General features: G+C 32.9%; 2 protein-coding genes across 6 annotated transcripts; one reads left to right on the top strand and one right to left on the bottom strand.

The window, feature by feature from the left end:
- Positions 1,079 to 5,173, top strand: LOC109354915 (glucan endo-1,3-beta-glucosidase 11). Of its 3 annotated transcripts, none has more exons than XM_019597731.1 (5): positions 1,079 to 1,356; positions 1,572 to 1,995; positions 2,632 to 3,345; positions 4,041 to 4,176; positions 4,956 to 5,173. In XM_019597731.1, the coding sequence occupies exons 1-4, from the start codon at positions 1,325 to 1,327 to the stop codon at positions 4,116 to 4,118; spliced, it is 1,248 nt and encodes a 415-aa protein (XP_019453276.1). In that variant the 5' UTR covers positions 1,079 to 1,324; the 3' UTR covers positions 4,119 to 4,176; positions 4,956 to 5,173. The 3 variants fall into 3 exon arrangements, with proteins under 3 accessions (XP_019453276.1, XP_019453275.1, XP_019453277.1); XM_019597730.1 differs by having other exon boundaries at positions 1,080 to 1,356; positions 4,041 to 4,198; XM_019597732.1 differs by having other exon boundaries at positions 1,080 to 1,370; positions 1,589 to 1,995; positions 4,041 to 4,198.
- LOC109353343 (ubiquitin carboxyl-terminal hydrolase 10-like) lies at positions 5,569 to 23,171 on the bottom strand. 3 transcript variants are annotated; one of them, XR_002108446.1, is made up of 5 exons: positions 22,125 to 23,171; positions 21,753 to 22,023; positions 21,287 to 21,634; positions 11,705 to 11,710; positions 5,569 to 5,580 (listed from the first exon to the last, which is right to left on the bottom strand). XR_002108446.1 is itself a non-coding variant. In XM_019595577.1 (3 exons), the coding sequence occupies exons 1-3, from the start codon at positions 22,664 to 22,666 to the stop codon at positions 21,470 to 21,472; spliced, it is 978 nt and encodes a 325-aa protein (XP_019451122.1). In that variant the 5' UTR covers positions 22,667 to 23,171; the 3' UTR covers positions 21,025 to 21,469. The 3 variants fall into 3 exon arrangements, 1 of the variants encoding a protein (XP_019451122.1); XR_002108447.1 differs by lacking the exons at positions 5,569 to 5,580; positions 11,705 to 11,710 and having other exon boundaries at positions 21,025 to 21,326; positions 21,373 to 21,634; XM_019595577.1 differs by lacking the exons at positions 5,569 to 5,580; positions 11,705 to 11,710 and having other exon boundaries at positions 21,025 to 21,634.

The raw sequence follows: 24,321 nt of genomic DNA, 5'->3' as shown, positions 1-24,321 counted from the left end.
ATCAGTAAGCATAACTTTATCAGAAAATAATATTATTACCAACAAGACATTTGCATAATTTCAGATAATAAATTCAACACTCATGGAGCAAAACCACACATTTAGAAAAGTATACACTTAGTTAACGTTAAAGTAATATCATTGTCATTTTGACTTATTTATTCACACTACCTATAGTTAAAGTAATATCATTGTCATTTTGACTTATTTATTCACACTATCTATAGTTATAGTAAAATATTTATGTATCATATAGTAATATCTATTCACTATGAAGTAAGGATTACACATAATTAATATATTATTCACTGTTCATTTGTATTGTGTTTTCTGAAGAATCAACAAAAATTGAAAACGAATGATGAATAATGAACTGATAGTAAATAAAACTCTTACATCATCGGTGTATATATTTTTTCTCAAGTTTATATATATTAACTACATCATCCACCATTTAATTAGATTACCTTTTTTTCAAAGAGTTAATAATGATTAAATATAAAAATAGGTGATACATCAACAATATATAAAAATCATACATTTTTTTCTTCTAAAGTTATTCCTTCCTTTCCAAAAATTGTGATATTTTGATTTTTTTTCATGTTATTACAATTTTTTAATATTTTATAAACTCAATTCACTTTCATATTATACTCTTATTTACTACTTTATTATTCTTGTTTTTCATCTTGTATTCCCCTTTTTATTTAAGGTAGAATGGAGATCTTCTATACCACTATTTTTTATCTCTATATACAAAGTTATATTAATTGTCATGAATATTAGTTGCTAATAAAAAAATTATTAGCCTAATTTTATTAGTTGTCATGAATTTATCCGGTTGATATAGAAAGGAAAAATAATATTATTGAAGATCTCCACTCTTAAACCTAAAGTTATTTTAGTCTAATTATATTCCACTCTATATCATTTATTAACTTGTACCCTCCAACTAGTTAGTGAAAAATGTCATAACTCCTAAGTAATTGGGAGTGTCACCCTCTTTCTTTGATTAGCAGTTTTTGTGTATCTGACCACCTCCCAAGATCTGATACACATATTTTCAACACTTTCTCATAAGCTCTATCATCCTCACTCCTCACCCCTCACCCAAACTTTTCTCTCTTTCTTTTAAATTTTCTTTTCTCCCAACAAAGATAATAAAAGTAGACGTTGGAGCCTTCCTAGTTACTTGCTACATTCCGTTACAAAGCATCTTATTCCTCACCTTTCACTTTTCTATCTCCATTCTCTTCTTCTTCATTATACATTCACTCATTAACTTAAATACTCATTTCCACTAACACAAATATAAAAAACTTCTATGGATCTTAACTCCTCTTCTTCCTTCCTCTTATTTATTATTACAGGTAAGCATCAAGTTTACACACTTTGTCATGGACAACAATCTATCACAAACTGTGTCCCAAACTATGTCATGTTAATTAAAAAATTAAAAAATTTGTTGTTTTGTCTATTTTTGATTCATTGTCATTGTTACAACACATAATTTGAGATACAGTTTGAGACTCACTTCTCGCTTTGTTGTTCATCTAATCACGGATTAACAAATTTATTTTGATGTTAGTTCTTGTATTTGGTTCAATGAATGCATCCTCGATCGGGATCAACTACGGCCAGATAGCTAACAACCTACCAACACCGGACGATGTGGTGCCACTGGTGAGATCAATTGGAGCTACAAAGGTGAAGCTCTACGACGCCGATCCTCGAGTTCTTAAAGCATTTGCTAACACAGGAGTGGAAATTATGGTTGGACTTGGGAATGAGTTCATGTCAAAAATGCGAGATACGAAACAAGCTCAAATTTGGATCAGTTCTAATTTACAACCTTATCTACCTCATACTAATATAACTTGTATCTTTGTTGGGAATGAAGTGCTTACTTTTAATGATACTGATCTCACTTCTTCGCTGCTTCCGGCTATGCAGAGTGTTCACTCTGCTCTTCAAAATCTCGGTCTTGATAAACAGGTTTGGTTGTATAGGAATTGGTTTCTTTTACTATAATTGATTGCAGCAAGGTTTTAGTTTAAGATTTAGCTTTATATTAAGCTTATGATTACCATGTTTGTAGACAACAAAGAATTAAAAAAATGTGATTGTGAGATAAAGCAAAATCGCAGCTTGGTTTTGATTTAAGCCAGCTGCAGTTTTAGCAGTTGATGCAATTGATCTTGTGGTACGATTATGTAGATATGGGAAGTTTAGATGCAATTGATCTGAGCAGAAATTTGATTTTCTTTGAATGAGACCTTGAATTTTTGAAATTGACATTGAACTCTGATGATTTCGAGCCCAGCTGAAAGATTCATTAAGGTAGTAAAACTCTTTGATAGATTCATCATGAGATAACAAGATCTTATAAGTTATGACTCAAATCAACTGATATTGGTTTTGGATTTGACTGATTAGCATCTGAATTGTTTTCTTGTTTCCAGATATTCAGAGCCTCCAATTTGCATTTTAAATTGATTGACTAATTTGCATGATTCATGTGAATGATTACATCTTGTGTGACAAGTTTATTTGGAAACTTTTCGGCATTTAACAGAATTCGACATTATACTTCTATCTCAATTCTTTATTTTCTGTCCTACTTTTTGCCAGGTTACGGTCACCACCACTCACTCATTGGCAGTTCTTCAAACCTCATATCCACCTTCTGCTGGAGCATTCCGTCCAGACCTGACTCCATGCCTAACTCCAATCCTAAGCTTTCAAGCCAAAACCGGATCGCCTTTTCTCATCAATGCATATCCTTACTTCGCCTACAAGGCCAATCCAAAACAAGTCTCACTCGACTATGTCCTCTTCCAACCAAACCAAGGAATAGTAGACTCTTCCACAAACCTCCACTATGATAACATGTTGTTCGCACAGATTGATGCAGTTTATTCAGCTCTCGGTTCGTTGGGCTATGGAAAGTTACCAGTTCATATCTCAGAAACTGGTTGGCCCTCTAAAGGGGACAATGATGAAGCGGGTGCTACGATTGATAATGCAAAGAGGTACAATGGGAATTTGATAAAGCTGGTGGCGCAGGGAAATAGGAAGGGAACACCAATGAGGCCTAATTCAGATTTGAATATTTATGTATTTGCTTTGTTTAATGAGAACATGAAGCCCGGGCCTACTTCGGAGAGGAATTACGGATTGTTTAAGCCTGATGGTAGTCCTGCTTATGCACTTGGGTTGCCTTCTTCAACAAGTGGTGCCATTGGCAATAGTAGTGGTGGTGGTGCTACTATCAACACTGGTACGCCACCATTGCCGACTAGCTCTTCCAGCGGTTATTTGAACATTTCTTCTGCTACCTCACCGGTTAGTAACACTAACACTGCTGTTTTTTACTTTTCAAGTATTAAGTTCACTTGATATTACTATAGTTGAGGTTGAAAACAAAGCAAATCATCATTTAAGTCACTATAAGTCTATAACTGTAAGCATATGTTAGATTAGTGGCTAATTATAGGAATTGCCAATTTTAGTGCTGGAAATTATCATTAAGTGGTTGTTATTATCATATGGACCTATTTGACATTTAATAACAAAAATCAGGAAAATTTCCTAGTTTCAAAATACCTTGACGAGTGCTTACAATTTCAAAATAAAATTATGGTTTAGTCTTCAAGGTATTAGTAAATGTATGAGTTTATATTGAATCCATGCATATGAGATATAAACCAATTCTCACATCATAAGACTGATCAATCGGATGCATCTCACAATGGATGGAAATCAGGAGAAAAATGTTAGCATTACATTTCTATTTATAGCATATATCACTTTAAACAAATTAAAAGTTTTTTCCTCATAAATTTCATTGTGTTACTTAACTTCTAGGCTTCTGTAATTCTAGTTAAGATCAATTATTTTTAACCTCTATTTTCATTGGCAATAAACTTATAAATGTGTTCAAATAGTAGTGAGATAGATATATTTTTTGATTAACTCCCTACATTGTATGTGAACTTTAGTTAAGAAAATTTATAATCACTTTTGTTTGATTAATCCAGGAGAAATGCCTTTCCTTTGGTCCTTATTTATCCCTTTTGGTGCCATTGCTGATGGAGCTGGTAATGTTGAAGTTTTGAAGATTTTTTCAGTTAGAATCCAAAGACACCATAACAGTGGAGAGAAGAAAGAGTAAAGGCATAGTGTGAAAAGAGAAAAGGTAAAACCAAGAAGATATCAATTATTAATGTTCACTTTTCTTGTCCCTTACTATTGGAATTATCATAGTCCCATGTCACAAAGAGCATATCAATAGTCATCAATGTTCCATGTTTTGATGGATAGATGATAGATGCAAGCTGGAAATTTACACATTTTATCTTAGATCTTATAATCATAATGTGGTTGGCCAACTTGGTTCATCCATTCAATACTTTTTCATATAGGTTGCCAACTGCCACCTAGAGTATATTTTTATAGTATAAAATTATTATTTTTTATAAAAAAACATAGGACTTTCATAATTAAAGAATGTATTAGCACTTGTTAACCAGTATCATATATAAATCCCATTTTTTGTATGTCTTTTATAACCCTTGTTATACTTTTTCATTAAGATTACATGTAGACTTTATTTTTTTTAACATATCTAATAACTAATGAGAAAAAAAAATGTATGTACCACTTCAATACTTTTTTACGTTGTCATTGCATCATCGACCATTCATATTTAATCACCATTAACTTTTAAATACAAGTAATAAAAATGAATGACGGATTTATAATTGACAGAATATGTATAAATCTTTACATCAATTGCATAAACATTACACTAATTGCAAATTTGAGTAAGCAAATGACACATATATTCGTTAGGAAACAGACAGAATCAATCACTTTTGTTGGGTAGCACTTGCTAGTTGGCAGCATAAAGAAAGTTGACCCTTTTTCCATTTTTTGTTGTTCTACTTTTGCAGGGAGTACACATTGTCTTTATGCTTTACCGGCTTAGGAAGGAAAGCTTCTGGACCCATGTTGTGCCAGTTCATGTATTTCATTACATTAGTTATTGATTTTATTGGCTATTCTTATCAGATAATATATTCTTTCATAATGCACTATCTCACATGTGTTATTTAATTCTCACAATGCAACCTCTGAAGCTAATGAAGTCCTATGCCCTATCTATCACAAACACGAACCTTATACTTGTCTACTTCTAAAACAATCACTAGTCGGAACAAATGATATTAGGTCTAGGATAATAAGAGATTTCTAGCACAAACTTAATGTGATCATATAAGATTGTAGTCCAATTTTTAAAACGACTTAAACAAGATTACTAACATGGCTATTAGTGTTGAAAACAAAAATAAAATGTGACGCTCATTAATTAATTCTAAAGGGCCAGATTTCATCAGAAATTCATAATTTTTAATTAAGGTGGGTATCATATATTTAATACAATTGTATTGGCTATTTATTTTGAGTTACAAAATAAGTGACTAATTTCTGATAACTAATAGAACTTCTAAAATATTGATAACGAATATGAGATGAGTGAATACTTAAACGGTTGACCTATAAGAGATAATGAGAACCCTATAAGTTAACACATAAGGAACGATTATGCTCCTCAATACACCAAAATCACAAATAGTTTTCACATCTACCCATCAGAGAGAAAACGAAGATCCCAAAATGAATTAAAGATTGGGTTGCGGAATGTCATCATACCAAACCTCTCTCAAAAGGTATATCAAAGTAGTAGATCAGAGAACATGAATTTAGGGATTCATGTATGATTTTGTATCCTTGTTTTATATTATGTGTGAGAATCATGAGATTCAAGATCCTGGGATTGATATTTCACCAAACATCAGGAAATATTTAACAAGTTGTATCACAACTAAATGTTCTGAATTTTATGATTCTCCATTAAAGATATTTTCCCCCAATTTTTATGAACCCTAACTTTTAAATTTAGGGATTTTGATGTTTCCGCTATTGGTTATAAAAATTTGGTATTTATGAATAATGAGGATAACTTTTATCCACTTCCGGTTATTTGAATTATGGGTAAATTATATTATGAATCATTGCAACATGTGTTAAAGTATATTCGCTTTGGAATTTCGATGATGACTTGTATCTCTTTTTTTTTGGTTTCCCACAGGTATCCTCGCACTGGAGGCAATCCTGTCCGAGCCGGGCACATCCACAGGTAAGTGGGGCTAACTCTCCCAACGGGCATTTTTTCCATCCACAAGACTCGAACCCGGGTTCTTGCTTAAGGGAAATCAAGCATGTACCACTTGAACCAATATATATATATATATATATATATATATATATTGTTTTGGAATATTATGGGATTAGATTTGGTAATCATAAAAGATATCAAATCTGAATGTTTTAATACCAAGATCATAATTTTTTAATGGACCCATATTGTTTTCTTTTTGTCTAGTAATTATTTTTAAATTAATTGATGCATTATGTTACCAAAGTAACCTCTATTGTTGATATTGATTAAAATTACACATAAGAGTATGAGATTATTTATGCGAATTGCGTTCGGCCCAAAGGAAGACACAATTTGCTAAATAATAACATACTTGTGATGATAAATATGTAACAAATATAAAGTTTTTTCATGTGAATAATAGTCGGTCCAAAGAAAGTCTATTGTTTGATAGAACTAATTGTTAATATTTGATCATTATGTTGAGAGTACCACTTACAAATTAATTTCTCTATCCAAAGACTAGAAAATGATGTTGTGCCACGTATCTTGTGATGAGTCTATTATGTGAACATGTCTTGTTTTATATATACTAGCAAGTTACTTGTGCATTTGCACATGATAATATTTTTTGTCACATGGTTAAGAATATACATATTACATGTGGATTGTATCTCGAAGTATAAGAAATAATTTAAAGTTTTCTTATTTTGAAATTGATATATCCTTCAAAATTTAATATCTCTCATTGTTCAACTTGACAAAGTTTAAATATATACAATATCATAGTGTGGAAGAACTTAATTTTATTATGTGGAAAACAAAAAAATTGTAAATGAGTTTAAAAATTGATGAGTTAATATGTTGAATGTTTGACCCTCATTAGCATACACATATCAATAAAATCAGAATTGTTGTGTTCTTCTTCACCACCTAATATTATTAAGTTTAAAAATACTTGCATCAACAATTTAATAACTGATTGAATTGGATTATAAATATCTTTACTTGAAATTAAACTCAAAACATACTCATTTATTTGATCAATAATTTCAATAGTGGATTCAATTATTGTCATTGTTTATAAAAACTTTTCATTTCTTAATGATATTATAGATTTGGATAAGTACTATGAACTATGACATTTATTGGATTATCAAAATTAACAAATGTATATGTCATTAGATAGAGAATGACGTAGTTATGAGAATTGTAAAGAAACAATAAATAATATGACTCTAACTAATACAGACTAATGTTACTATATTTTTTGTCGAAACGATTATGTACAATTACTAATAGTTTATTATGAGAATTAGAGTTATTATTAATGCTAATAATACATTATTTAGTAATTTCAAAATATGAAATTTGTACTTGAAATAACCTTAATGAAAGAAGAGTGAACATTTCCTTTAATTATGGTGTCATTAATGACATGCTTCTGGTTCTCACGAGAATTGATAATAAAATTATTATGAGAATTATAGTTATTGTTATTAAGGCTAATAATACCCTTATTGGTAACATGTTTATGGTTACCTAGATTTTTTTCCTTGGTCACCTTAAAATTAGACATTATAGTTGAAACCGAATTATTCTCTTTGGTCGTTGGTCAGGGAGGAAAATGGATAACATCTCCCAATTTAATTTCATTAATATTGACATATTTTTTCTTAAAGATCTTCTTATTTCTAGTAACAATCAACCAATTTTCATAAACCTACAAGGACTCTTGAACAAAATACTTGTTATTTTTTTACTCACCCATTGAATTCACATGTACTACCTCAATTGTAACGGACGTAATAGTTTCCATTTTCCCACCAGATTCGTTAGCCATTTTTAATCTAATATAAGAATATACTCACAATTGATTTCTTACTTTTAAATATGATTGCTCTATATATTTAAATAATACAATGATAATAAGTAATATATTAAAAAATAAGGATCTCATCCATTATATTATTTAAGGATGAGTTCATTAATGTCATTTAATAGGTAATAAATTATTCTGGTAACTAATATATATTCCAAAACTGTTATAATGGTTTATCTCATAATGAGAATTGCATAAAATTGGGAAATCGCAAATAATTTAACAGAATTATAAATCCAAACAATTATGACATTATTCTTGTCCATATATGCAAATGCCAAAAATCCAGAACAATTTTACATTAAAAATGAATTACGACAACCACATTATAAAAATAAAGACATTATTTTTTTATACTCATATAGTAATGGTAACTTCTAATCATTATATTCTAGGAGGTGTGTTTTCTCTTCTATAATGCTGAAACAAATAATAAGACCAATCCATAATTCTTGTACACTCACATAGTAATTGCAATATCTAATAATTGTGTTCGTGGAGGTGAGTTTTCTCTTGTACAAATGTTGAAACAAAGACCATGACTAATTCATATTTTAGATGAGAAAAATATACACATTGAGAAAAAATTAACATACATCATGTGAGAAAAAACAATCACGATGCAAACATTTATATGTGGAAGAAATTATATTTATCAACAAAAGGAAAATTGAAAGAGTATACAAAGGAAACATTGAAAGAGTATAAAAATAAATTATACCCGTGAGTGAGTTTGAGAGTTGAAGATGACAAATTTGTTGAATAAAATATGTGATGAAAAGAAACACACTGGGGAGAAAATTTAACATATATCATTGTCAAAAAATGATTATGATGCAAAAATTTATACGTTGAAAAAATTATATCTATGAACAAAAGAAAAATTGAAAGAGTCTACAAAGAAATTAAAAATTATAAAAATATATAATATATCTACTAACAAAGACAGTAATTAAAAGAATAGAAAATCATTGAGTGAGTTTAAAAGTAGAAGATGATAGATTTCTTGAATAACATATGTGGAATTTATATGATGAAGAAGTTATACCTACCACAAATGAAGAAAAAATTGATAGAGTATAAAAATAAAATTATACCTGTGAGTTGGTTTTAAGAGTTGAAGATAATAAATTTGTTGATCACAATTTGAGAAATAGTATAAAGTATATCTACCGACTACCAACAAAGACATAAATTAAAAGAATAGAAAATCTTACATGTAAAATAAAAAAATTGAAATAGTATAAAATATATCTACCAACAAAGACAATAATTAAATGAATAGAAAATCATACTTGTGAGTGAGTTTGAGAGTCGAAGATGATATATTTGTTGACTAAAATATGTGAAATTTATATGATGAAGAAATTATATCTACCACAAATGAAAAAAATGAAAGAGTCTAAAAATAAAATCATACCTCTGAGTTGGTTTGAGAGTTGAAGATCATAAATTTGTTGAACACAATTTGAGAAATAATATAAATTATACTTACCAACAAATACAAAAATTAAAAGAATAGAAAATCATACATGTGAGAAGAATAGAAAATCATAGTTACGAGGAGTTTGAGAGTTGAAGATGGTAGATGTGTTGAGAAAGGAAGAGACACCCTAACGAAACGACAACTAGAACAAATGTGAGAAAAAATGCAGAACGTTTTGTCCCTCCTTTGTTATTTATTTAATGAGTTATTTTGTTCAAAAAATTTAAACAAATGTGTGTAAGGTTGTATAGTAAGAGATAATGAGCTTTTGGAGGCAAAACTTTACATAAGGTGTTAACATGTGTCCCTAGCTAATGTGGCAAGAGTAAACATTGTATGACATGTTGACATGTGTCCATAGCTGATGTGACAAGAGTTTTTGTTTTGTTATATAGTAAATAGACTACTTGACTTATTTGTTTAAATGGTTACAACACTCCATAGTTTGTTGCATTGGTTGGTGGATGATTGTATTATCAAGGGGTTGCTATTGTTGAAACGTTGTTTCTATTTGGAAAGCTTCATGTATAAAATGGTAATATATTTTTATGGAAAATTCAAAAGGAACATCATTGGATTTCGTAATGCAGTCTTTCTGATGAGAATGATGTCATACTACCAATAGGCTATAATGTATATATATTTATATGTGGATATAAATAATATAGGTTTTGGATTAAGGTTATTTGAATCAAACTCAACTAAATAGTTTTTTTCTTTTAGAAAATAAAATTGTTTGACTTTTTAAGTGAATCTATTAAACAAGAAGTCGCCAAAGTGACATTTTTTTGTATGAATTGTTCATAATAAATATCAAATGCTAGTGTGTATATGTATCCATGTGAGTATTAATCGACTCAAAGGAAGATTATTATTTGACCAGATTATATACACACATGTGGCGGTAAACATGTGATTATTATAAAGTTGTATATGTAAATGATAAATCAGTCCAAAGAAGGATTTATTATTTGACATGCATTATGATCAATATTTGACCATTATAAACAAGAGTATAATTAGTGATTGATATGAAATATCAAACCAATTATATGTTTTGATTTTATGCGAATAGTGATCGACCCAAAGGAAGATTACTATTTGGCCCAAATTACAAACATACTTGTAGCAATAAATATGTGATAATCATATGGTTTTCCATGTGAATAGTAAGTCAGTCCAAAGAAAGATTTATTATTTGAAAGGACTGATTATCAATATTTGATTACTACATTGAGTGTAACACTTTCAAGTTAATATTTTGGTCCAAAGACTGAATATTAATGTTGTGCTAGGTAACTCATGATGTGTCTCATTATCATTTGCGTTTAAGTATTAAAGTTGAATGTGAGTTTAATTGCAAGAATGATTGCAAATTGTTTTGTTCTTTTACTAGTATTGCAAATATTTTTGTTCAAATTAAGAACATCTCATTGTTGAATGGGATAAACTTTAAGGTCCGAAAGTCTTAGAAATTATTATCGGTTGTATGGATTTAGATCTGGCACTTCAGGTGAAGCCATTTCTATTGTGGAAATCCTCGATGAGGTTAAAATTTAGAAGTGTGAACACTCTAACCTATGTGTGTAATGATCATGAAATGCTCTTTTCCAAAAGCGTTTCAAGACTCTATTTCTGAGGGTCAAAGTGCAAGGAAATCCATTGAAGAGATAAAACATTTTTTTGCCAAAAATAAAAAGGCAGAGATGAGTAACCTTTTGGATAAACTCATCTCCATGAACTATAAAGGCAAAGGAAACATAAAGGAGTACTTTATGGAGATGTCTAATCTCGCATTAAAATTCAAGTCACTTAAGTTAGAGTTTGGTGATAACTTGCTCGTACACTTGGTTTTGATCTCGCTTCCTTCACACTTTGGGAAATTCAAAGTGAGTTATAACACTCAGAAGGACTATGTGCAAGAGGAAGAGAGATTGCAGAGAGATAAGACCGAAAGTGCTTACTTAGCTATGACCTCTCAGAATAAGAAAATAAAGAACAATAAGAATGATGTGAAAGAGTTATTTGTGTTTTCCTCAGATAATGTGGAATTGTTCTGCAATACACTATGTCAGACAAACCTAGCATGAAGGGTGTTGTTGAGCGATTAAACCAAACTCTTAAGGATATGGTGAGAAGTATGACTAGTCATTCTTCATTGCCAGAGTCTCTTTGAGGGAAAACTTTCAAGACCACAGTTTACATTTTTAATAGAAAGAATGTCAAGTAAAGTAGTTAATAAAACCCCATTTAAGTTGTGCAGTAATAAAAGACTAAGCTTAAAATAGTTGCACATTTGAGTTTTTCCAGTTGAGGCGCGACCTTATAGGTCGCATGAAAGGAAACTAGACTCAAGAACTGTTAGCTACTATTTTGTTGGCTATGTTGAACGCTCTCGTTGAGCGATTAAATATGATCTCACTTCAAGACTTTTTTGAGACGGGAAATGCAAGATTTCTTGAGGAAGTTGATTTTGGGAGGAAGAGAACATAAAGAATGTTGTCTTTGAGGAAGAACCTATCACTAATGGTGAACAAGTTCTTGTGCCTATTACCATTCAATGATCAATTTCGGTAATAGAAGATGATCTCACTTCAAGACTTTTTTGAGACGGGAAATGCAAGATTTCTTGAGGAAGTTGATTTTGGGAGGAAGAGAACATAAAGAATGTTGTCTTTGAGGAAGAACCTATCACTAATGGTGAACAAGTTCTTGTGCCTATTACCATTCAAGGGTCAATTTTTATAATAGAAGATAATGTTTAGAATATTGTTCCTAGCAATATTCTTGAACAAGACAAAAATAAGGTTCTCGCTCAAGTACCTATAGAACAAATTCAATAACCACAAAAAGTAGAAGTGTCATTAAGGAGATCCACTAAAGAGAGGAGAAGTGTAATTCTTGATGATTATCTTGTATTTCTTTAAGAACATGAGGATGGCATCATGTTAACATAGGATGATCTATTGAACTTCTGTCAAGCCATGAAAAGTTCTAACTCTCAAAAGTGGAGCGATGCCATGAATGACGAGATGAAGTCTATGCATGATAATGACGTTTGGGATCTTGTCGAATTACCTGAAGGTGCAAAACATATTGGTTGCAAATAGATATTTAAAACCAAGATGGATTCAAATGGTAATATTGACAGATATAAAGCTCGTCTAGTTGCTAAAGGCTACACTCAGAAAGAAGACAATGATAATATAGAAATATTCTCTCTGGTATCTTGAATGATTCTTCTTGAATAATATTGGCACTAGTAGCTTATTTTGATTTAGAGCTATATAACATGGATGTTAAGACTGCGTTCTAAATGGTGACATTAAAGAAACGATCTATATGGTGCAACCAGAAAACTTTGTGTCAATTGGCTCAAAGTCTATGATATGCAAATTAAAGAAATCCATATATGGCCTTAAACAAGCTTCTCGTCAATAGAATTATAAATTTCAACAAGTTGTTACCTCGTATTGTTTTGAGGCAAATAAAGTTCATGATTGCATGCACCATAGGTACAGTGGGAGAAAATTTATATTCCTGGTATTATAGTTTGATGATATACTGCTTGCTAGCAATGATATAAGGCTGTTGCATTAGACCAAGAGATTTCTAATGAAGAAATTTGAAATGAAAGATCATTGGGAAGCTTCTTTTGTACTGAGAGATTCGCTCTCAAGGTATCCTAAGGTTGTCACAAGAAAGCTATATAGATAAAGTCCTAAATAGATTTGACATGAAAGACAGAATAAACTAGGGGATACCCCTATAGCTAAGAGAGACCAGTTTAGTCTCGAAAAGTGTCCCCAAAATGACCTTGAAAGATACGAGATGCAAAAGATTCCTTATGCATCTGCAGCAAGAAGTGTAATGTATGCTCAAGTTTGCACACATCCCGACTTAGCGTTTGTCATTGGATTTTTGGAAAGATATTTGAGCAATCTTGAAATGTATCACTGAAAAGCAATCAAACATGTTATGTGTTACATACAGAGAACTAATGATTACATGTTCACTTCTCGGATATCTGAGAATTTAGAGATCATTGGGTACTCTGACTCCGAATTTTGGGTGTCTAGACAATAAACACTACACCTCTGGATATGTGTTTATCTTGGTTGAAGGTGTTATCTCTTGGAAGTATGCTAAACAGACGCTCATAGCTCCTTCAACCATGGTTGTGGAGTTCATGATTTGTTTTATAAAACATTAGACCATGGCATATGGTTGGGGAATTTTGTCACTGGCTTACGTGTGGTTGATGGTACTAAAAGACCACCGAGAATTTATTGTGATAGTAAGTCTACGGTTCTTTACTACAACAATAATAGGAGTTCTACAAAGTCAAATTTTATTGACATCAAGTTTCTACTTATTAAAGAAAGTGTTCAAAATAGACAAATTTTCATAGAACATATAAGGACAAATTTTATGCTAGTTGGTCCACTGACTAAGGGCTTGGTACCTAAAGTCTTTCATGAGCATATTGCTCATATGAGTATTGCTCCTTAGGATACCTTAGTTTAGTGAGAGTCTATATGTTTTGTGATATGCTTTGGATGTCATATATAGTTTTATACATAATAAAATTGATGGTTTATTGTTCTATTTTGATATTGTGTATTGTAACTATTGTATTGCAATTAAAGACTTTGGATTGATCTCACTAAAGAATAAAGAATGATAAGTTGGAAATAGACATGTTTAAGATCATATTGCATTAAATTTTCATGTCACTCATCCATATTTGATCTATGTCATTTAGTATATTGGTATGATGATCATCATGGTCGAGTCACATTTGAATGTGATGAAGGTCGCGATGGTTCTATAGTTGATATATGAGATGAACCAGATTGTACTAAGGAGAAGTCTAAATATAAATAGCATACAAATGTGTACCTAAAGAATATGTGATATAATTGTTTCAAAAAATATGAAGCCCAAGTGGGAGATTGTTAGAAATTCATAATTTTTAATTAAGGTAAGCATCATATATTTAATACAATTGTATTGACTATTTATTGAGTTACAAAATAAGTGATCTAATTGCTGATAACCCATAGAACTTCTAAACTTGATAACTGATATGGACTTAATGAGTGAATATCCAAACGGTTGACCTATAGGGGATAATGAGAACCCTATAAGTTAACACATAAGGAACAATTATGGTCCCTAATATACCAAAATCATAAATAGTTTTCACATTTCCCTATCAGAGAGAAAATGCAGGTCCCAAAAGGAATTAAAGATATGGTTGAGGAAGGTCATCACACCAAAACTCTCTCAAATGGTATATCAAAAGAGAGTGTATATGAAAGATGATGATCCATGACTTCCTTGAAGAAAAACTTGCTGCAGAATGAAGAATAATGGTGCCAATAGAAACAAACTAAAGAAAACGCAAGAACACCAAGTACAGAGATTCTTGAAACAATAAAGCTCAATCAATTGTATTAATTCTTTAACTCTTTAAGTACAATTGATCACTTATTTAAATAGGAAAACTAAGAAGAGAAAATAATAGTACAAAACAGAAAAAATAGATCCAATGGATCTTACTAAAAAAGGAAACTAATTCAATAAAGAAATATGAAAAGTTTCTAAAAATGAAAATAAAGAAAATTTACGTTATTCATCTGAAAGGCAAGTGACAATGGCTTTGGGCTTATCTTTGGGCTTGTTGGCAGTGGCTTTGTCTTCAATAGACCCCCTCAAGCTTGGCATGTGTATGTAAAAAATGTCAAGTTTGGACATGATGCATCTACAAGGAAGAGGTGAAAGAGATTTGGCGAAGATGTCAACTAATTGAAGCGTGGCTGAGATGGGAAGAAGGTGAATGGTGTTATTTTGAACTCTCTCACGAACCATGTGGCAATCTATTTCGATATGCTTCATTCTTTCATAAAAAATCGGGTTGGCAGCTATGTGAAGTGCCGAATTATTGTCACAAAATATACTGACAGATTTAGGATGTTGGAGGCCAAGATCTTTGATGAGAAAAAGCAACCATTGTACTTCACAAGCAGCCATGGCAAGGGCTCTATATTCGGCTTCTGATGATGATCGAGAAACAGTGTTCTGTTTCTTACTTTTCCATGAAATAAGAGCATTTCCCAAGAAGAAGCACCACTCTGTCACTGATTTCCTTGTGTCTAAACAGGTGGCCCAATCTGCATCGGAGTAGCCTTGAAGTATTGTGGTGTTTTGACTAGGGAAGAAAATGCCCTGCCCAGGTGAATTTTTAAGATACCTTAAGATTCCTTGAGCTGCTTTGAAATGAGAATCAGTTGGTGAGGCAAGGTATTGGCTAAGTGAACTGACTACATATGATATGTCTGGTCTGGGTCAAGTAGAGTAATTTGCCCATTAATCTTCTGTATGAAGTGTTATCATGAAAGGGCTTTCCTGATTGAGAATGCAATTTGGTGTTGTATTCCATAGGGGTGGTAGAGGGCTTGGATCCCAGAAGCCCAGTTTCTTGAAGGAGGTTCAGAGTATATTTCCTCTGGTATAAACATATTCTCTGCTTTGACCTTGCAACTTCCATGCCAAGGAAAAATTTCAGTTCTCCAAGGTCTTTGATGCTGAATTTGTCATTGAGGACAACTTTAGTGTGAATAATTTGTTCAAGATCATTACCTGCAAGTACTAAGTCATCCACGTAAACCAAAATAGCAGTGAAATTAATGTTAGTTTTTCTAATAAAGAGAGAATGATCAGAAAAGGATTTTGAGTAACCAAGTTTGAGTAGGATGGTGGTGAGTTTGTCATGCCATTGACGACTTGCTTGTTTCAATCCATAGATTGACTTCTCGAGTTTGCAGACCAATTTGGTGTTGGAGCAGTGCAAGCCTTGAGGTATTTTCATGAACACTGTTTCTTTGAGGTCGCCATGGAGGAAAGCGGTATTGATATCTAATTGATGCAAGTGCTAGTTGAAGGTGGTAGCCAGACAAAAGAGCACTCTGATTGTTGTCATTTTTACCACTGGACTGAAAGTATCCATGTAATCTACTCCTTCAGTTTGGGTAAATCCTTTTGCAACCAATATTGCTCTATGCCTCTCTATAGATCCATCTGTATTATGTGTGATTTTGAAAATCCATTTACATCCTATGGTCTTTTTGTTATCAGGTAGGGGAACTAGGATCCAGGTGTTGTTTTTTGCTAGAGCATTAAGTTTAGTTTGTATGGCTTGTCTCCAACAATCGAATTTAATGGCTTCTGAATATGTGGTAGGTGTTTGGTTAATGGTAATGGACATGGAAAAATGTTTATGGGCATGTGCTAAATAGTCATAAGTGAGGTTTTGGTTTAGAGGATATTTGATGTGGTTGTCACTAGTATTAGAATCATGCAGTAATGTGCAATGATAGTCTTCTAAATAGTTAGGGGTTCTTCTAATTCTTTGAGAATGCCTAGTTTGGTGAGAATTGCGCTGATTTTGATGTATGGGAGGTTGGGTAGTAGGTTGGTCAATGAAGGCATAATCGAAGACATCTTGTTGATTGACAGGGAGAATAGGGGTATTATATTTGTTGTATGTGGTAGTTGGAGCTATGTTGGAGAAATGAAATATATGCTCATAGAATTCTACATTTCTTGACATTAGGACTTCATTGGTTTTTATGTTTAAGATGATGAAGCCTTTGGTGCCTTGTTTGAATCCTAGAAATATGCCTTTTCTAGACCTGTGATCAAGCTTCCTTCTATGGGACACAAGGGTGGAAGGATAGCAAATACAACCAAATATTTTTAGGTTGCTGATGTCAGGAAGGGTTTGGTGCAACTCTTCATAGGGTAATTTATTGGAGAAGAAAATAATAGGTTGTCTATTGATTAAGTGTATAACATGGGATATTGCATAATTCCAAAAACAGTTAGGAACATTTATTGAAATATAAGTCCTCTAGTGACATTCAGTATGTGTTGATGTTTTCTTTCCATCACATCATTTTGTTGTGGTGTTTCAACATATGTTGTCTGATGTTCAATGCCCTTTTCATGATAAAAATTTCTCATAAGGAACTCTTGACCATTATCTATTCTAGTGGTCTTAATCCTTGATTCAAATTGAGTTTCTGCATAATGAACAAAACCTCTAACCAGTTGTGTTGTTTCAGTTTTATGTTGCATAAATAAAATCCAGGTGAACCTAGTTTTTTATCAATTATGGTTAGAAAATACTTATGACTAAAAATGGATGGTGTTGAGATAAGTCCCCATATGTCTAAATGAATTAGATCAAAAGAATTAGCAGACTTAGTGGTGCTAGTTAAGTAAGGTAACCTTTTTTGTTTGGCAAGGTGACAAAATTCACACGGATCGACAGTTTTATTGCATGTTATAAAAGGGAACTTTGTTTGCATAGCAAACATTTTTTTGTGTGAGACAAGTGGCCTAGCCTAGAGTGCCACAAATTACAATCATCATAGGAATTGTATGCATTAACATTATGAGGTTTATAGTAACTCTTGTTGGGTTCATTCAGCATATACAATCCTCTCCTTAGCTCAGCTGCACCAATCATCTTCAAGGAGTGTTGGTCCTGAATTTGACATTGGTTGGTGGAAAAAGTTAAAGTGCAGCCTAATGAGCTAGTGAGTTTTGAAATGGATATTAAATTAAAGTTAAAAATGGGTACATACAGAACATTTGTAAGATACAATTTATCTAAAAACATTACTGTGCCTGAGAAGATAGCAGTGACATTATTGCCATTTGGAAGGGTGATGGAGAGGGGTTGAATCCTCTTAAAATTTTGAAATAAATGTAGGGAGTGACAGACATGGTCTGTTGCTCCTGTGTCTAACACCCAATCATTAGATTTAGATATATTGGATAAGATTAAGAATGGTTTACCTGAGTTCTCCTGGTTTGATGTGTGCATAGAGTTAGAGATTATGCTCACTTGATTGGTGTTGTGATTTGTTTGATCCATGGATTGTTGGATAAGGTTCCTTAGAGCAGTGTGTTGTGCTAGTGTGAAAGGACAATCAGAGTCTGCATTGTCTTGCTTGATTGTCATTCTGATAGGATCTTGAAGTTCTTTTGAATGTGCATCTGGTTCTTGACTTGAATAGGAATTGATATTGCTAAAATTACTTGAGTAACTTGGAGGAAATCCATGCTTTTTGTAGCATGTATCAACTGTATGACCAGTCCTTTGGCAATAGGTGCAAGTCTTTTGTCCTATTCCTCTGCCAAAATTAGTCATCCTTGTTTGAACATTGGATCTATTATTAGATATGCCTCTATACCCCTTTGCTCTACCCCTTTGTCTGGTTTCATATGTGTTGTTTGACAGATTGCCCAGGAAGCTTGGTTCTTCGAATTGCATATGCCTCTCTTGCTGGACTAAAATAGAAAAGACCTTGTTGATGGGGGGAAGGGTTCCATAAGCATAATTTGCGATCTGACTGTTGAGAATGAGTCATTTAACCCTCTAAGGAAGCAAATAACATACTCATTCTCCCTGTAATTTCTAACAGTGAGTATAGTGAGACATTGACACTTGATTTCACAAGAACATGGAGGGATAGGTGTATAGGTTTCTAGCTGCTACCATAACCCCTTTATTTGAGTGAAAAATTTATCTATTGAAGAGTTGCCTTATTTGATTGAGTGAATTTCTCCTATAAGCTCAGATATCCTGAAAATGTCACCTTGATGATATCTTTCTCTTAGATCATTCCATATTTCGTGTGCACTGTCCATCCATAGGATACTTTTCACGATGGATGAATCAATAGCCTCACTGATCCATGATACAACAAGTTTGTTGCATCTGTTCCAGACTGCATACATTTGATCATGAGAGATGGGTTTTGGCAAAGTTTCATCCACAAATTCAATTTTATTATTAGTTTCAAGAGCCATTGTCATGGCTCTTGACCAAGGGTGATAATTCTGCCCATTCAACAAGGATGAAACGAGAGCAGCCCTTGAATTCTTATTAGGATGAATATAATAGGGGCTTGATGGATCAAGTATGGGGTTGAGTAATTGATTGGCCATAGAAGGATCGAATAGCAGAAACGCAAGAGATAACAAAGCAAGAAAAGAAAGGCAAAGATACAGGGAATAGAAAATACAACAATGGTACAACAGAGACACCCTCATAAGGGTGCTCTGATACCATATGAAAGTTGATGATCCATGACTTCCTTGAAGAAAAACTTGCTGCAGAATGAAGAATAATGGTGCCAATAGAAACAAACTAAAGAAAACACAGGAACACCAAGTACAGTTTGAAACAATAAGGCTCAATCAATTGTATTAATTCTTCAACTCCTTAAGTACAATTGATCACTTCTTTAAATAGGAAAACTAAGAAGAGAAAATAACAGAACAAAACAGAAAAAACAAATCCAACGGATCTTACTAAAAAATGAAACTAATTCAATAACAGAAATATGAAAAGTTTCTAAAAACGGAAATAAAGAAAATTTCCGTTATTCATCTGAAAGGCAAGTGACAATGGCTTTGGGCTTGTCGGCAGTGGCTTTGTCTTTAATAGTGTAATATCTATGCATCCTAAATGTAAAATTTATACACAATTAATACATTATCCACTATTTATTTGTAAAAAAAATTTGAAGAGTCAATAATGATTAAAAATGACTTGTAATTAATGAAGTGATAGTGTATAACAAAGATGTGAAACTTGATCTGGACGCCAAACCAGAAGTGGTCTCGTATTAAGTGTAATCGATTAAATTGTTTGGTCTGACCTGGTGATTTCATACATAGTTAATAATTTTTATCTATAAATATATTATTATAAATAAATGAAATATTTTATATAATTAATAATCATGTATAATTGCATTTAAGTAACACCTCTTCATATTTTTTGGACTGAAGTAAAACAAAGGATTAGATTATTGTTCAATTTTTAATTTTTAAGTGAACCGTCCGGTTTACTTCCTGGGTTAATCCAGTTTAAGACGGTCGGATCGAAATTTCTCTGGTTTAAAGCGGTTCAATCCTCACCCGGTTAAGACAATAAACCATAACCATTTTTAAATCCAGTCAGCAGTCAAACCAGTCGGACCATCTAGTACGGTCCGGTTCCCACATCACTAGTATATAAAACTCTACATTTCCCCCTCATAAAACAATGTAACTCAACCAAACATAAACATATGATTAATGGAGACTCTCAATTGATATTAGGGAGACAAATTGCTTTGGGAGTGACTCAAATTTGTACCTGATTGGATTATCATTTAACATTTCTGAAGCGATAAAAACCGCAATAAAAGTACATTGATCTTTACAAATGTTTTTTATACAATGTTAAATAATAATTTAACTGCTAATGATCGGTACATTGTAAACCATACCTTGTATAGGTTAAAAAAGTACACCACCAAAAATACGGATGGAGTTAAACATACGCCTGTTCAAGGAGAATAAGCAATTATTTAGAAGGGGAAAAATCAAATATAATCAGCTATCATTTAGAATCTCTTCCACACATTTTTTGCTATTGTTGCATGATAATGGGTTTCAGAATCCTAACATGATGAAAAAGGTACAATTCTTTCACAATATGGATACAAACAACTATCACTGAAACGGTGATGAGTCCATGATCTGTTTTAACCTTCAATGAAATGAAATAACAGAAATATCTAAACAAGTTCACAGGCTGCAAAATTTCTCGATCAAAAAATGGTATAACAACAATGAACATGTTCTCCAGGGCCTCCCATAAATATTTGCTTAATTACTGTTACGAGATAGTAACATTTTGTCTTCAACTTTTACCTTGTTTTCTGCTGTGAAGTAATAGAAACTATCCAGGACCTAAGCTCCATATTATGCATAGCATATAATCCAGGCATTAAATAAAACAAATGCCCTATCATTGTCCATGAGAACCTGTGTGAACCTGAGATTCTCCTTCCATTTGCCCTTTACTTCTTCTCTGATAAAATAACACATATGCAGCTGAAGATTTAATTTCAGCTTCAGTAACAGGACTGACATGGCTGTCATCGAAATGGTACCATCTATTGTCATCGATCAACTGCACAACACAAGGTTTCAGAAGAAACATTTAAAAGAGCAGAGATAATTCACAATTTACAAAATCAGAACCTTGTATGTCAGCTCATAGCATGAAGAATCAAAGATTACGAGCTTACCTTGGCATATGCAGTGTAATGCCCACCACCTAGACCACCGTAATGGTTGCTGATTGCATAAAGGTCGTATACATAGGATTCTCCAGCCTTGGTTTTCACATACTTGGTCAAATCAAGATTGTGAATGGGAAAATTCACAAAAGTGTCAAGTTTGTTTTTCAGGTATCTGCTGTATGAGAATCGTTTCAAGTGAAAAACAAGAATCTCTGGCAATTTCCACAAATCGAGCTTCTTCGTAGCTTGCCTGTGTTCTTTGCATCTAGGACAGTACCTAATTAATTAGAAGGGGGGAAACAGATTAAAGCAACAGTATTCCCAAAGCGGAACATGGTCTAGTATGAAATCCATTTCAAGAACATAAAAAACCCTTACCACATGTCATCGGGTCCAAGAGGTTCTTCAGTCAAGAATGCCTCCAAACATGTAAACAAAGAAATAGCTTCTTGTCGGGTTTTTTTGACAGTGAATCCATTCTTGTGAACTTCAGGGAGATCTCTCAAAAAACTGGTATCATATAATTGATGTTCACTGTCAGTCCAGTCAAGGAACACTCTTATAAGTCGACTAGGTTTTATAAGTGAATCCTTCTCAATGGGATCACAGCTCAGACAGCTTTCATTAGTTAAAACAAGTCGGAAAGACGACTCTCCACAGGATGTCCCCTCTTGTTCACTGCAGCCAGTTGTCATATTCCTGGACTCACATTCAATACTGGAGATGTTCGATTGCTCATCACTTCCGGTGGAAATGAAACCCTCTTCCTTCCCATCATAAGACTTGGTTGAAGAATATGCTCTTCTGAATGGTGATAACATTTTATGTACAGATGCCTCAATGTTGGCTCCATATTGAGGGTTTTCGTCCAAATAAGTAACCAGGGGAGACCCAAATAGCTTCCTGTCTCCACTCCTCATACTGTACAGCAAACATCAAGTAAAACATCACACCGACCATCAAAATGAGTTATTGAAGCATTAAAATGCTCTATGTCAATGCACCAAGAACAATTCAGTGAAATCTCTAATCAACTGTGGAATTATGCTAAGACAAACTTCTCTATGCTAAGCCACTATAGCAAATGGTTGTCTAACACCCTATGTGATACTGCGAGTAGTAGGGACCAAGTTGAATAGCACCTGCAAGATTCTGTAGTACTTGAAACAAACAATAATGGAAAATTAACCACAACACTGAACAAATTATAGGAAAATTATCTTTTAATGTTTTGTGTCATAAATCACAGCTATCCTTTGGCATGAGACAGAACAGGATGGAATGTTCTATTCTGTTCACTTTGGTTCCACCCCAATGTCCCACTTTTTAAATGTCATGCTCTACTCTACTTGTAAAGTGCACCAAAAATAAAATAGAACCCAAATGATGTGTTCCATACTGTTCTAACCCCCTTCCAATCACTACTACAATGATATTAAAATGATTGAATAGCATAGGTTACTTTGAAAGGGGAAACCCAACAACAACCAAACCTCAATTTCACTAGGTAGGGTCGGTTACATGCATCAAACAATGTCATAATGCTCTATCATATATCATATTCATTGACAAAACATTGATATCTAAGTCTTAATCGTTTCGCCTATGGTTTTTATTGGCCTTCATCTTTATCAAGGAATTGGACTAACCTCCATTTGATCTACCCTCCTTACAGGAACTTCTACTTGTCTCCTTCACTCATGTCGAAACCAACTAAGGTGTGATTCTATCATCTTTTCTACAATATGAGCTACTCCATCTTTCTCCCTAATGCACTCATTTCTAATCATATATTATCCAACTCCCCAACGAAACATTCTCATCACTACTACATGGATTTTATTCTCTTGTTGACATTTTACCGCCCAACATTCAATCCCATATAACCTTGTAGTTCTTAGAGTTGTGTGGTAAAACTTCAAGCAGGGAAATCCATATAACCAAAATCTTATTACAGGTTACAATAGAATTTGATAGGACAGCAAATATAAAAACATTGTATTATTTTTCCTTTAAAATGAAAACATTGTATTATTCACATTAAGAAGAGATCCCTTGTCCCCAACAGGTGGCTCAATTGGTAGAGCTACGGGACATAAAAAGTGAGACCTGGGTTCAAACCCCAGCCTCGGCACAATTCCCCCCTCTCCCCTCCCCACCAAAGAAACTTTGCCTATGAAATAACAAGAGAAGCCTTCTTTCCTGATATTTGATGGATATCAATGCAGAATGAATATATATTAGAGTAGTTAATATTGCCAGTTGGCAAAACTGATTGTAAGAAACAGTTGTGCCTCTATTCTCCTATAAAAAGGATTGAGTAAGCACTCATCAATTAAGAATTCAGAATTAGAAAATAACTAACTAAGAGTTAGTTACAATAACTGCTCTCTCTCTCTTTCTCTCTTCTCTCTTCTTAGTTTTCTTCATTATTTTACATGGTATCATCACCAATGGCCAACGCCATTAACGATCCTCCTCACGAAGCTGCGTCTCCTCCTCTCTCGTCTTCTGCTGCCACTCCTCTTCGTGCTCAACCTTCAACTCTTTCTCTTCAAATACCAAATACAAAGCT

Source organism: Lupinus angustifolius, chromosome LG08 (genome assembly GCF_001865875.1).
Source record: "Lupinus angustifolius cultivar Tanjil chromosome LG08, LupAngTanjil_v1.0, whole genome shotgun sequence".
Lineage (NCBI taxonomy): Eukaryota > Viridiplantae > Streptophyta > Magnoliopsida > Fabales > Fabaceae > Lupinus > Lupinus angustifolius.
This window is presented reverse-complemented; position numbering and strand designations above follow the sequence as displayed.